The 15,268-nt window shown below is 36.0% G+C and overlaps 1 protein-coding gene across 1 annotated transcript; it reads left to right on the forward strand.

Moving 5' to 3' along the window:
• The first annotated feature begins 8,551 nt into the window (after positions 1-8,551).
• On the forward strand, positions 8,552-8,941 carry LOC123307322 (ice-structuring protein 4-like). The gene is made up of 2 exons (XM_044889580.1): positions 8,552-8,563; positions 8,669-8,941. The coding sequence occupies exons 1-2, from the start codon at positions 8,552-8,554 to the stop codon at positions 8,939-8,941; spliced, it is 285 nt and encodes a 94-aa protein (XP_044745515.1).
• Positions 8,942-15,268: the final 6,327 nt, after the last annotated feature.

Here is a 15,268-nt window from a genome sequence, read left to right on the forward strand (position 1 = left end):
TTCGCCAGCACTTTGCTAGCATTTACTATTTTCGAAATATCGATGAAAAATGCTGAGTTTTCCAGGCTGTGCATAAGTTGCCCGGAAAATTTAAACTTCAATTTCTCCAAATCTTTATGAGATTTTTCAGTTTTTTCTTCAGCTTTCGCCAGCATTTCGCTAGCATTTTCTATTTTCGAAATATCGATGAAAAATGCTGAGTTTTCCAGGCTGTGCATAAGTTGCCCGGAAAATTTAAACTTCAATTTCTCCAAATCTATATGAGATTTTTCAGTTTTTTCTTCAGCTTTCGCCAGCATTTCGCTAGCATTTTCTATTTTCGAAATATCGATGAAAAATGCTGGGTTTTCTGGGCTGCACATAAGTTGGCCCGGAAAATTCAAACTTCAATTTTTCCAAATCTATATGAGATTTTTCAGTTTTTTCTTCAGCATTCGCCAGCATTTCGCTAGCATTTACTATTTTCGAAATATCGATGAAAAATGCTGGGTTTTCCGGGCTGCACATAAGTTGGCCCGGAAAATTCAATTCCCAATTTTTCCAAATCTATATGAGATTTTTCAGTTTTTTCTTCAGCATTCGCCAGCACTTTGCTAGCATTTTCATTGAAAAAATTTTCTCTTCGAAATGCCAGAACTTCCGGGCTAACTTGATAGACCTAATTTGACCCAAGAGGAATGTGCCTACGCGGTAGTTTTGCGAGAAGAAGGGTGGACATACACAAGAATTGCAGAAAGGTTTGGAATTTCCCATACAAGTGTGTCCAGAATGTTGCAGCGATTCAGGGAGACAGGTATGAATGTCGGAAGACCAGGACAGGGTAGACCACGGGTAACAAAGGCCATTCAAGAACGTTACTTGAGAGTTTCTTCGTTGAGACAACGGTTTGCAACAGCTCGCCTCCTTCAAATTCAGCTTGAGCAAACTCATGAGGTGCAAATTAGCACTCAGGCAATAAGAAATAGCCTCAGAGAATATGATTTAAGGCCTCGTGTCGCGGCAAGAGGCCCAGCTCTTACCCCAGCCCATCGAAGGGCGCGTTTGGATTTTGCGAGAGAGCATGCATATCCATTGGGAAGAGGCCGATTGGAAAAGAGTTCTTTTCACAGATGAGCCTAGATTCTGCCTCTACCATTGTGATCGACGTTCCCTTGTATACAGACGTCCACATGAAAGATATGCTCAGTGCAATTTCCTGAATACTACTAGTTTCGGGGGAGGATCGATTATGATATGGGGTGGAATATCTTTGACTGCTCGCACAGACCTAGTGGTCGTTGATAATGGAGCTATGAATGCTGATAAGTATATAAGGAACATTCTTGAAGAGCATATAGTGCCATTTGCCCGATACATTGGGGAAAATTTCATTTTTATGGACGATAATGCCAGACCTCATCGTGCGCGCATCTTTTAGGAGTACCTTGAAGAGATTGAAGTCTCTCGAATGGAATGGCTAGCAAGAAGTCCAGATTTCAATCCGATTGAGCAGGTTTGGGAACAACCTCAATAGAAGGCTGAGAAGTTCAGAAAATCATCCAGCTACTCTTAATGACTTAGGAATCCAACTCGGAGAAATCTGGGAGGGATTAGATCAGAACATTTTAAGATCACTCATTTTGAGTATGAACCGTCGTTGCAGAGCTGTAATTAACGCAAGGGGTGGAAATACCAAGTATTAAATCACTTATCAGCATTTCAGTATTTTGAAAATTGTTCATTTCTATTCTTTCACTTAAGATTCGGTGAAATCCTGAATTTTTCTACCATTTAATGTCTTATTTCGTTCAAAACCTTCCCGAGAGAACATAAAATATAAGTTATAAAATCAATGTAGAGTTAACTTTCATTAAAATTGAGATTTTCAGAATGTGCGTTAATTTTTTTGCGCAGTGTATTATCACTAAAATTATTGTATGAAGACAAGTCTTTATACAATGCCAAAATGATGGCCCTTCATAGTCTGTATGTGAAAAAAATGCTATTTGGGCTTTTGTTGCTATGCTTGAAATGTGTAGGACACAAGAATCCAAGGCTATAAATTCCCCGCAGCTTTATGTCATCTAGTTAGTGCTCCAAGCTGCTCATGATATCTTCAGCCACGAAAATATCGATATGTTAACAACAGTGAAAATTTCTGTTAGAATATTTCTATTAGAACAGAAAAAATAGGAGGTTCTGTTCCTGATTCCAACCAATATTTCGTGCATTCTTTCTAACCATGATACGTTTTAAGAATCGAATATACCTAAGTAATCTCTCACTACATTGTCAATGAAAATTGTGAAACGATTCGCTTGATTGAATAATTAAACAGCTACCCACCCACCTTCTATTGGTGAACAAATGCAATATATATAAATACAATGACGACAAAGATCAGATTGTCATTTGCTCATCATCGCAACTCGAAAACAAATCAAGATGTTCAAATATGTGAGTGCCAATATTTTAATTTTCAGTATGATTAGTTTTCGATTCATTCCTCTATTGAATATGTATGTTTTTTGCAGTTCGTACTTTTCTTCGTCATCGGTTGTGCCTTGGCAGTACCTGAAGCTAGTCCAGTTCCAGAGGCTAAAGCTGAAGCTAAGCCTGGAGTTTTGGCTCCAGTAGTGGCACCAGCTGTTGCTTATACTGCTGCATACTCAGCACCAATCGCTTACAGCGCTTATTATCCATACGTTTCACCATATGCTGCTGCCTACACAGCTTATTCTCCATATGCCGCTTACTCTGCGCCGTTAGTAGTTGTTTAATGATTGTTAGATTCTTCCAATATGAAAATTAAAGTTTTTGCCCCAAAATGTTTTTTATTTCAAAATAAGGGAACAAAACAGAAGAAAGGGCACATAATTGGCGTTGACAAACGTTCTTTCAAAATGAAAGGCCTATATGATGTCGTATTGATGAAAGCTAAAATAAAAAAAAAACAAAATACTAATTCATAAATGGCGCTGGACAAACATAAAATGTTCATGATAAAGTCAGATGTCAATTATGCTGCAATACGTTGAGTAAATATTTGTTCGTAAGATGTGTTTGTACCAGCTCTTGAGTTATCGATACTATAGAGCAAAATTTCTATAAATTACGTCTCAAAAGATTCCTAGATCGAAATATTGGCATAACGTGTAAGTATGTTACACAGATTAATTGCCCAATCAGGGCTCGATCCACTGATGTAAATTGATTTGTTTGTAGTCAATCAATTCACTTTGTGCAAGCGTTACATCGAACTATTATGTGGTAAATGAAAACAATTTTTAGTGATAGATTTTAGAATCAATCAGAGAGGGAATCAGCGAATAAATTGAATTATGTAGTTCATCCTACCCAAAGCTTGTCGAATACATAGACACCTAAGGAAATGTTTCAAAATCATCGAAATGGCTCTGAAGGGTTTCAACAAAACAATTCAGCTACTCTTGGTAGAATAGAATGGTTTTATTTTATCATTTCAGTAAGTATATCTTCAGAAACAGCAGTGGACTTAGGTAACTGACAAAAAATATACAGATCTCTTTCTATAAGATGTGAGTGTCAACTAACACACTAACTAACAAATATTTTCTTATACTCCTGAATTGATTCGAATTTCGACCTTACAATGTAAAAAATGAAAAATGGGTAAAATAAGTACATAATATTTTTGATCATCCATATTACACGAGAAATTCAATCTAGTGCAACTAGTATCAATATCACAGTGTTGGAATGGTATAAAAAAAAATACCTACATCAAGATTTGAGAATAAACAAATCACATTTGTTGGAAAATGTGTAGAAATCAAAAAGAGCAAGGACGTTCAGTAAGATAAAAATACAGTTTGAAAATACTAATCACAAAAAACTAAACATATCTACTTATGAACTACCACTTTCTCTGTATTTGAATATTTCGCAAGAAAAATTTAAAAATTAAATCTTCAAAATGATTGATAGAAATATCACCTCAGATGAACTTTTCTCCAAATAAGTATGTAATTCTCAACCTATTTTAGTGCAAGAAATTGTCACCCATTTGAATAAGCCACAAACATTGTACGATATAAGGGCATATTCAGAGTTTTTCAAGTCATTGAACATTTTTTTCCATTGGGTGTATGATTTGATTAGTAGGCGATGATTGAAAATATCTATAATATCAATGATGTCCGATCTGAAAGACAAACACTCAATAGTATAATACGAGAGCTAACCTGGACACGGAAATACACAACCGTATCAATTCGACATCACGGGCATTCTGGAAGCTAAAGGTCAGAGTGTTTCAAAATCACGACCTCAATCTGAAGACAAAGACAGCTGTTTACAAAGCAGTGGTCCTCTCAACGCTTCTTTACGTTAGCAGAAGCTGGACACCCAACAGGAGACATATTAAGAAGATTGAACAAACGCAACAACGTCATCTGAGACAAATAATGCACATCAGATGGTTTCACAAAATTTCAAATGCAGAAGTCTTGCAGCGCGCGAGTTGTAAAACAATTGAGATTACCATGAGGGTTGACGGAGTGAGAATGATATGAAATCGAAAAAGAAGGAAAAAACGAGAGATGTATTGAATTTTATATTTCTTATTAAATAATTTTGAAATTTTCAACCCTTATCAAGAAATAATCGGTCACCGAATGAATTCCCTCGAAACCACCCTAAAATTTATATTATGTGAAACTGTTTACCAGGTGGGCTATTTGTTCTTCTTCTGCGCCACACTCACATCTCGGAGTATCAACAGCATTCCATATCTGATGAAGAGCATGCTATTACACCGACCATGGCCAGTACTAAGTCGATTAGCGTAGGTACACCAAATTTTTCTAGGAAGATCAAATCCAGTGACTCTTTATGAAGGATCAATAAATAATTGAACGTTTAATAAAGGGGTAACACGAATTCCATTCTGATCGCCAAAATCCTTTGTGACTATTATTTGAAGAAAGAAATTCATAGTTACAATTCCATCTACCACCTTTCTGTACAGAAATTTTTCGAACCAGTGAACGGAGTTCATGCAAGTGTGATGGTCTCTTCATTTCCATTGATTCCCAAGTGATCAATATAGACCTTGCCTATTTCGTTGAAGTTTCTTCGGCACTCCCACACAACTTAAAATCGATGACGTGAATGTCAGTTCAGTGCTTTGATCGCAGTCTGTCTGTCAGAATGGCTATGGTACATTTCTGATATTTTATTTCTAGGTTCATTTTCACCCATCTTCCGATGGATAGATAGATCTATCAATCAGAGGATGAGGAAGTGTAATGATCCCCAGTCTGTTAGCTTTCTTTGTCAATTCAAACATGCGTTAATCCAATATACGAAATTTATAAGCTGGAAGTTTTGAAACCTAGCCTAGCCCCTTAAGCAGATGAGAACTGATACTTCCTTGAAAGGTCAATAAATAAATTCGGTAAATTATGTGACAATTTTTATTTTTATTTTCCAAAATTCAACAAAAGCTGACAGAAGCTAAACATATACCAAAGGTGCGGAATAGGCAGCGTATGGGGAATAGGCGGTATAAGCTGCTGCATACGGTGCAATATATGGAGAATAGGCGCTGTAGGCAAGAGGGGCTGTGTATGCTGCAGTATAAGCAACAGCAGGAGCAACTACTGGTGCCAGAATACCAGGTTTGGCATCAGCCTTCGCCTCTGGAACTGGCTTCGCTTCAGGTTCTGGAAGGGCCATGGCACAACCGATGACGAAGAAGAGTAAGAACTGCAATCGAAATTAATAATTTCAGTAGAATTCAACCATGAAAAGGATTACGCTTAAACAGTGAGGCAATGAATATAAAAATAAGAATTAATTCAGAGGCAATGAATGCAATAATAAGAATCAATTCATAGTCAGCATCTGCTTTTCTTCGATGGAGCATACTCCATTTAGGGCCCTGACGATGGCAAAGTGGCTAGTTCAATTCGGATCATAGCACTCGTTGATATTCGTATCAGCGGATGGTATGCATCTGAATTAATTCTTATTATTGTAGAATTCAACCTTATTGAAGATAGGTTCAATATCCCTCGAAATTAAAGTGATCAACGATAAAATATTGGACCATAATTACTTACGTATTTGAACATTCTGATGGTTTTTTTTTCACTAACGATGATGAGTGACTGATACTCAATCCAAAGTAATCACTGCATTTATATGGTTTATTATGAACGAATGGTGGGTGGAGAATTCTTCTGATATTCCGACGAAGAGTTTCACAATTTTCATTGACGTCATACTAATCGTCCGTTCATTAAGCTCAGAAGGAATGGAGTGTTTATTCATTATTATTTTGGGTGAAAATTGTGATTTATTCCTTTGTCCAGTCTTTTAAAGAAGAATATGCATTCTATTCAAAATATTATAAAATACTTAAAAGTACGAGGATATATTGAAAAATTCTTAGCCTACTATAGAACCAAACAAAATTTCAATTTCGGAATATTTTATTACTCAACATATTCTCCTATTAATTGGATACATTTATTACAGCGAACCTGCAACGTCTCTAGACTTTTCAAAAAAAAATGTTTCTTCTTGCTCTGCAAACCAAACCTTCGCAGCTTTTATTAACTCCTCGTTGGAAGAAAATTCACGACCTTTTAAACTTTTTTCAGTTGAGGAAAGAGATGATAGTCGGATGGAGTCAAATCTGGTGAATAAGAGGGGCGTTCTACTAATTCAAACCCTGAATTTTTTGCATGTCAACATGAGATTTGTGTGCAGGGGCGTTGTCCAGCAAAAACAAAACCCCTTTGGATAGCTTTCCGCGTCTTTTCTCTTCAATTTTTTCCCGTAGAGTGGTCAGTAAGGTCGAATAGTAATCTCCGGTTATTGTTCTACCCTTACCAAAAAAATCAACCATGATTACTCCATGGCAATCCCAAAAAACTGAAGCAAGAACTTTTCCAGCACATTTTTTGACACGAAACTTCTTAGGTCTTGGAGAACCAGAGTGTCGCCATTCCATCGATTATTGCTTTGTTTCTGGATCGTAGAAATATACCTAAGGCTCATCCATAATAACAATTCTGTTTAAGAAGTCCACATCGTTTTCAAATCGAGCACAGATCGAACGCAATGCTTCTACCCTTGCACGCTTTTGTCAACATTTAAACATTTGGGGATCCATTTTGCAGCAATTTTTCTCGTGAATTATATGATGAACGCGTTCGTATGAAATATTCAGTGCTTCAGATATCCGTTTTAGCCCAATTCGACGGTCTGATAAAATCATGTCATGAATTGCATCGATATTTTCGGGGACTGACACAGAAAGTGTCCTTCCCGATCGGTCATCATCTTCAATAAAAAATTTACCTCTTTTGAAGCTTGCAGTCCAGTTTTTCACGGTCGCATACGAAGAACATTGATCACCAAGAGCAGATAGCATAGGTATCTTCGTAAATCTGCTCAACTCTTAATCCTTTTAAATACTGGTACTTGATGATGGCTCGATACTCCAATTTTTCGATTTTCACAATTTCGGTGGACATCTTCTGTCTTTTAATTTATTGCGTAATTCTGGTTTACTTTTTTGACTTCAAACTTCACACTGAGACTTCTAATGAGTTATTGTTCGTTGCTATGGTAACGCAATATTTTTTTTATGTATGGAACTGGTCTAGGCTAATTAGATATCAATACATCCTCATCGTAGAAAGATATCTGGTTGTTTACTTTCTTGTGTTATAAAATACTGTCCACACAAATTTCAACAATATCGGACAACGCAATATAAACTATAGAAGACTCGTATTTTTATGAGTGTTTTCACTTGCATTATGGAAGGAAATGTGATTAATCGTATAAGGAGTATAAGACATGTTATACTCATATAACATATAATAAGCTCTTGCTTATGTGATGTTTTTGAATCATTTTTGAAGGCTTATTTTTGAAACTTTGAATGGTTTTTCACTGGTCCACATATGTTTCTTGAAAAAAATGCTCAATTTGCTGATTTTTTCCCTGATATTGAGAAACACCGATCCAATTGAATTAAAACTGAGCAACTAGCTGAAAAATACCGAAGAACCTTCGAACTGACATTATTAATCTAAGCTGCACCTGTAGGGGTAGTAGCTTTTCTTATTTCTTCTCCTTGTACTATATTCCAACAATTATGTTATCTTATTTTCACCGATTCAATAGAACTAACCTATGAAAACCGAAATAGAATTGAATGAAAATTCATAAAAGATCTGCATCGAACATTTCCAAGTATTTCAGTGAGGGTTATCCATATTCAGAACCAGTACATCATACTGAAATAGCAATTTCGTATTTATTTTCGGCAACCTCAATTACTTACATAACTATAACATCAAGTACAGCAAATCAATCAAAACCCAATACGAGCTGTGTCAATAACACATTTTCTAATTCAGAGCGTTGCAACGTGAAGATCCTTCCTGAATACTAATGCTTTATGTTGCTCTCAACCGAAATGCCACTTCTTCGAGGATTCTTCGAGGTATATAAACGAAAGTTTTCATTTCAACTACATCAGTTTGTCAGCAACGATACAAAAATAACAACAATGTTTAAATATGTAAGTATCGTTTGTCGTCTTATTTTTCCGAATATTCGGTATCTCTACATGATTGAAGGGTTCAATTTATATCGATAAAATTTTGATTTCGCTGAATTTCTTCAGATCGCTCTATTCGTCATCATTGGATGTGCCGTGGCTAACCCAGAGCCGGAGGCTAAAGCTGCTCCTGAAGCTAAGGCTGCACCAAAACCAGGCGTGATTGCTGGCCCGGCTTTAGCTTACACCGCTGCCTATGCTGCCCCATTGGCTTACAGTGCATACAGCACTCCATTAGCTTACAGTGCATTTGGAGCTCCTGTTGTTTCGCCCTATGCTGCAGCCTATACTGCCTACTCACCTTATGCTGCATACTCTGCACCTTATGTTGTGGTTTGAATGTAGATTTAGTAAAATAAAGAAATGGTAACGTTGAATAATTCTTCATTTGTTGGACACCCTGTATATCCTTATGCATTACCTGGTTGTATTACTCAGAGGAAACAGTTTGGTTTACCCTTTGAAAAGCAATGCTATATAACATCGCAAATTCCGAATGAAAATCGACGAAAATATAATTTTTATTCCACACTCTCGACCTACAGTATGTATTGATATCTAGTTAGCCTAGACCAGTTCCATGCGTTACCATAGCAACGAACAATAATTCATTAGAAGTGTCAGTTTGAAGTCAAAAAAGTAAACTACAGTTATGCAATGAATTAAAAGATAGATGTCCACAGAAATTGTGAAATTCGAAAAATTTTAATATCGAGCCATCATCAAGTATCTGTATTTAAAAGGGTTAAGAGGTAAGCAGATTCACGAAGTTATGCTAAATACCCTTGATGATCGATGTCCTTTGTATGCGACCGTGAAAAATTGTACTGCAAGCTTCAAAAAGGTAAATATTCCATTGAAGATGATGACCGATCGGGAAGGCCAGTTTCTGTGTCAGTACATGAAAATATCGATGCAGTTCATGACATGATATTATCAGACCGTCGAATTGGGCTAAAACAGATATCTGAAGCACTGAATATTTCATACGAACGCGTTCATCATATAGTTCACGTCAATTTGGACATGAGAAAAATTGCTGCAAAATGGATCCCCAAATGTTTGAATGTTGGCTAAAAGCTTGCAAGTGTAGAAGCATCGCGTTCTATCTGTGCTCGATTTGAAAGCGATGTAGACTTCTTAAACCGAATTGTTACTATGGATGAGACTTGGGTACATTTCTACGATCCAGAAACAAAGCAACAATCGATGGAATGGCGACACTCTGGTTCTCCAAGACCTAAGAAGTTTCGTGTCCAAAAATCTGCTGAAAAAGTTCTTGCTTCAGTTTTTTGGGATTGCCATGGAGTAATCATGATTGATATTTTGGATAAGGGTAGAACAATACCCGGAGATTACTATTCGACATTACTGACCACTCTACGGAAAAGAATTAAAGAGAAAAGACGCGGAAAGCTATTCAAAGGTGTTTTGATTTTGCTGGACAACGTCCCTGCACACAAATCTCAAGTTGCCATGCAAAAAATTCGTGATTTAGGGTTTGAATTACTAGAAAACCTCCTATATTCACCAGATTTAACTCCGTCCGACTATCATCTGTTTCCTCAACTGAAAAAAAGTTTAAAAGGCCGTATTTTTTTTTTCCAACGAGGAGGTAATAAAAGCTGTGGACATCTGGTTTGCAGAGCAAGAAGAAGGTCTTGAGACGTTGCAGGTTCGCTGTAATAAATGTATCCAATTAAGAGGAGAATATGTCGAGTAATAAAATATTAATCTACGATTTTGACATTGAACTTTTGTTTGGTTTTATAGTAGGCTAAGAATTTTTCAATATATCCTCGTACATCAGGTAATGAAGTTTATATCGGAATTTTTAGGATGACTTGATTGTGTTGTTCAGCCAAAGTAGTAGGTAACCTCTCTATAGACAATTTGATCAACTGAAATAATTACCAATTTCAATATTGCATTGATTTTCTCCTGTGCTAGTTGTTATTTCTCGAATATGTATAAATAAAAAAGTGGAGTGAATGAATATTAATTAGTAATTCAAACTCCGTTTCTCTCTCGTCCTCCAATTTTATATTGTTTGGTTGGATATTGTCCCTTGATTGGTTTTTCCCTAAGGTATTCCTGTGGAATCATCTACACAAAGTAATTCCTGAAATAATTTGTAAATATTCTGGACTTGTAGGTATGCTTTTGACGTTGACGCTCTAACAATTCTGTAACGCAGGTTGTGTTTTTTTGTTCAGTAAATTCATTCCAGCTGAATTTTGTTCTCTCATTCGGAATGCGAAAGATATGTATGTGAACTATTCCTGATTTCAAAGGGTATAGCCGGGTTTATATGGAAATCTGCCCCCGCGACTTTTTCGATTTAAACACAGGGGATCGATTTGACATTAAACAAAAATAATTCACCCCGATTTTCAGCTGTTTATTTCCAACGGTTTCCAAATTTTTCGAAAAAAACTGTTTTTTCAATTAAATTTTTTTTTTCGACTAAAATTCAAAATTGGTTGATGGTGATTTTTTTTATCATTTTCAGTAGTAAGAGTGATAAGGAAGACATTTCATTATGACTCTCAGTTGAAAATCCTATTTTTGAGAGGAGATATAAAATAACAATATATTTTTTTTTATGTTACTTAAAAGTGTCCACCACGGAACTTTGTCAGAAAATGTCTTTCATAGTTATCTAACCTCAAGAAATTTTTCATTTTTTTTGAAGTGGTGGAACATAATAGAAAAAAATTAAAACTATTTTTTTTTTCAGAATACTATGTTTCATGCATAGAAACACATGATGCGAACAAAATATGTAGAAAACTATTCTTCAACTGAGAATACATAATTCATTTAATAATAAAAATTCAATATAATACCAAATCCATTTATTTTATTGATACAATAATCATGAATCCATCATTCGAAAAGTTGGCGATAAAAATGTTTCTATGCAAAAAATATAGGTTCACATTCGAAATATCGAAGACTACTATAGATATCGGTTAGTCTTCGTCACTGTCTTCATTAACAAGAGCATCAACTTTTTCATTCACAAAGAGACGAAACAATATTCTTTTTGCCAAATATAGAACGTAATGAAGACAATATATTATAGCTGAAATATGAGAACAGCACCCTACAGTGCGTCTACCATTAGCACAATCACAACAATATCGCCTTATTCCAGAAATCTCATTCTTTTCTGGCTCATTATCAACAAAACAATGGTATGTTTTTGACTCAATATGCCGAGACCTTACTTGTAGTTTGATAATATTTGGTGTTGTGTTTACGTATTGCAGTGTTATTGTTCCGTCTTCATTTATTAACTCAGCTAAGTAAGAAACAGCTTGAGACATTTAATATGATCCCGTGAAAAAAATCTTCAATTCTTGTTCCGTTAATTCAGGAAAATTTTTCAAATCATTTGAAGAGATCGTACTGAACGGAACTTTTTGTCTCGCCCAACGATTTATTTTTACCTCCAACGCCAACGTATTATCATAATCTTTTTTCGATTTCATTGCAGCCAAAACTCTTTCAGAAAGATCAATATCAGAGTCCAGTCTTGCTCCAAATTCGTTATGTAAAAATCAAGAAACTCGAAAAAAAAGGTGCTTTAGGAAGCAACTTATTATCTAGTTTATGATGGATTCATGATTATTGTATCAATAAAATAAATGAATTTGGTATTATATTAAATTTTTATTATTGAATGAATTATGTATTCTCAGTTGAAGAATAGTTTTCTACATATTTTGTTTGCATCATAAGTGTTTCTATGCATGAAACATAGTATTTTGAAAAAAAAATAATTTTTATTTTTTCTATTATGTTCCACCACTTTAAAAAAAATGAAAAATTTCTTGAGGTTAGATAACTACGAAAGACATTTTCTGACAAAGTTTCGTGGTGGACACTTTTGAGTAACATAAAAAAATATATATTATTATTTTATATCTGCTCTCAAAAATAAGATTTTCAACTGAGAGTCATAATGAAATGTCTTCCCTATCACTCTTACTACTGAAAACGATAAAAAAAATCACCACCAACCAATTTTGAATTTTAGTCGAAAAAAAAATTTTTATTGAAAAAACAGTTTATTTCGAAAAATTCTGAAACCGTTGGAGATAAACAGCTGAAAATCGGGGTGAATTATTTTTGTTTAATGTCAAATCGATCCCCTGTGTTTAAATCGAAAAAGCCGCGGGGGCAGATTTTCCATATAAACCCGGCTATACCCAAATTTCAATTCATATTCTGGTCCAACGAGTCTCAGTAAAGTAGTTTATTTATAAAGGATATCATGAAGGATCAGCTTTCTGCTTAATCCGTTTATTCACATTTATGTTGATTCAATATTCGACCAACCACAAAAGAAAATGATTATGTACAAATACATTGTTCTGAGTATAAACCTCTTCATTAGATATTTCCTAAAATTAGACATATAAGGTTAAAAGGAGCTCAGTCGACATTTATGTGAATAATTTTGAGTTTCCTATGGTGAACGAATTTTTCCTAGTTTGTTCTTTTAGAAGACACTTTCTTCTTCTCTCATTCTCTCTCCTGATTTTCTCTTTCACCTCCAACGATTTCTGTCTTGCACTTCCATAAAAAATACCAGCTATAAGTAGAGTGTATCTGATCAATTTGATTAGGGGGTGCACTTTCACTGGCTCAGGTAATTTAGATAGGTCCATAAGTGTCCACCCAAAATATTAAAAGGGTATTCGTCAAATATTTCGAACTGTCAATGGATTGACTTTTGAATTGATCAGGTACTATTGTCGAATACTTTTCATCTGTGACGTGAAACAATAATTTCAGAATGGTTTCAGCCACAAAAAGCTTGGGATGAAGGAGTAAAAATTTGCTCGAACAATATGCATAAGAGATTTGGGATAATTAATGCGTCTAAGACTTATGGCCATTAGAGACCGATTCGCGACAACTCGATCTTTGGCTGATGAGTGGTTAGGAGAACAAGGCCATCCTGTAACTGTACGAACGGTTTACCGCCGTATAAGGTCTTTTGGACTGCAGCCTTATCGACCCCATCTTGTGTTACCTCTTACGGTTGAGCATCGACGGCAACGATTACGGTGGTGCAGAGAACAACAACATTGGAATATGGAATGGCATCATGTCTCTCATCTCGATTCTCCTTGGGTGCACATGATGGCCGAAGAAGGGTAAGATGACGTCGAGGAGAAAGACGTGAACTTCATTTTGATGTTGAGCGTCATGTACACCGGACAGTAGGCGTTATGGTAGGTATGGGGTGCTATTGCACATGGAAGTAGCTCAGCTTTAGTCTTTATTCGAGGTAACATGACAGCGCTGCGTTACCTTCAAGAAATAGTGGAGCCATATGTTCTCCCTTACCTTAACCGGCTCGAGAATCCGATATTTCAGCAAGATAATGCTCGACCTCATGTTGCCAGAGTTAGTTCAAACTTTTTTGAAGCGACCCATGTGAATCTTTTGTCATGGCCGCCCAGATCCCCCGATCTTTCGCCCATAGAACATGTTTGGGACATCATGGGTAGAAGGCTTGGAAATTTACCCCAGCCCCCAAGGACTTTGGCGGCTCTGAGTCATGAAGTACAGGTAGCTTGGGATAGTATACCTCAAGATGAAATAGACCATCTTCTTGCATCAATGCCAAGACGTGTTGAGGGGTGTATAGATAATCGCGTTGGACAAACACATTATTAACAAATTTAATAGGAAAATTGTGAACCCTTCGTGTCTTTTTCTTCAAATTTTTATCTTTTGCTCCTTGCTATACTATCTACACTGCGCAAAAAAATTAACGCACATTCTGAAAAGACGTGTTGAGGGGTGTATAGATAACCGCGTTGGACAAACACATTATTGACAAATTTAATAGGAAAATTGTGAACCCTTCGTTTCTTTTTCTCCAAATTTTTATCTTTTGCTCCTTGCTATACTATCTACAATGCGCAAAAAAATTAACGCACATTCTGAAAATCTCAATTTTAATGAAAGTTACACATTACATTGACTTTATAACTTATTTTTTATGTTCTCTCGGGAAGGTTTTGAACGAAACAAGACACATTAAATGGAAGAAAAATTCAGGATTTCACCGAATCTTATGTGAAAGAAGAGAAATGAACAATTTTCAAAATACTGAAATGCTGATAAGTGATTTAATACTTGGTATTTCCACCCCTTGCGTTAATTACAGCTCAGCAACGACGGTTCATACTCAAAATGAGTGATCTTAAAATGTTCTGATCTAATCCTTCCCAGATTTCTCCGAGTTGGATTCCTAAGTCATTAAGAGTAGCTGGATGATACTCTGAACTTCTCAGCCTTCTATTGAGGTTGTCCCAAACCTGCTCAATCGGATTGAGATCTGGACTTCTTGCTGGCCATTCCATTCGAGAGACTTCAACCTCTTCAAGGTACTCCTGAACGATGCGCGCACGATGGGGTCTGGCATTATCGTCCATAAAAATGAAATTTTCACCAATGTATGGGGCAAATGACACTACATGCTCTTCAAGAATGTTCCTTATATACTTATCAGCATTCATAGTTCCATTATCAACGACCACTAGGTCTGTGCGAGCAGTCAAAGATATTCCACCCCATACCATAATCGATCCTCCCCCGAAACCAGTAGTATTCAGGAATTTGCACTGAGCATATCTTTCA

This window comes from Coccinella septempunctata, chromosome 1 (genome assembly GCF_907165205.1).
Source record: "Coccinella septempunctata chromosome 1, icCocSept1.1, whole genome shotgun sequence".
NCBI lineage: Eukaryota > Metazoa > Arthropoda > Insecta > Coleoptera > Coccinellidae > Coccinella > Coccinella septempunctata.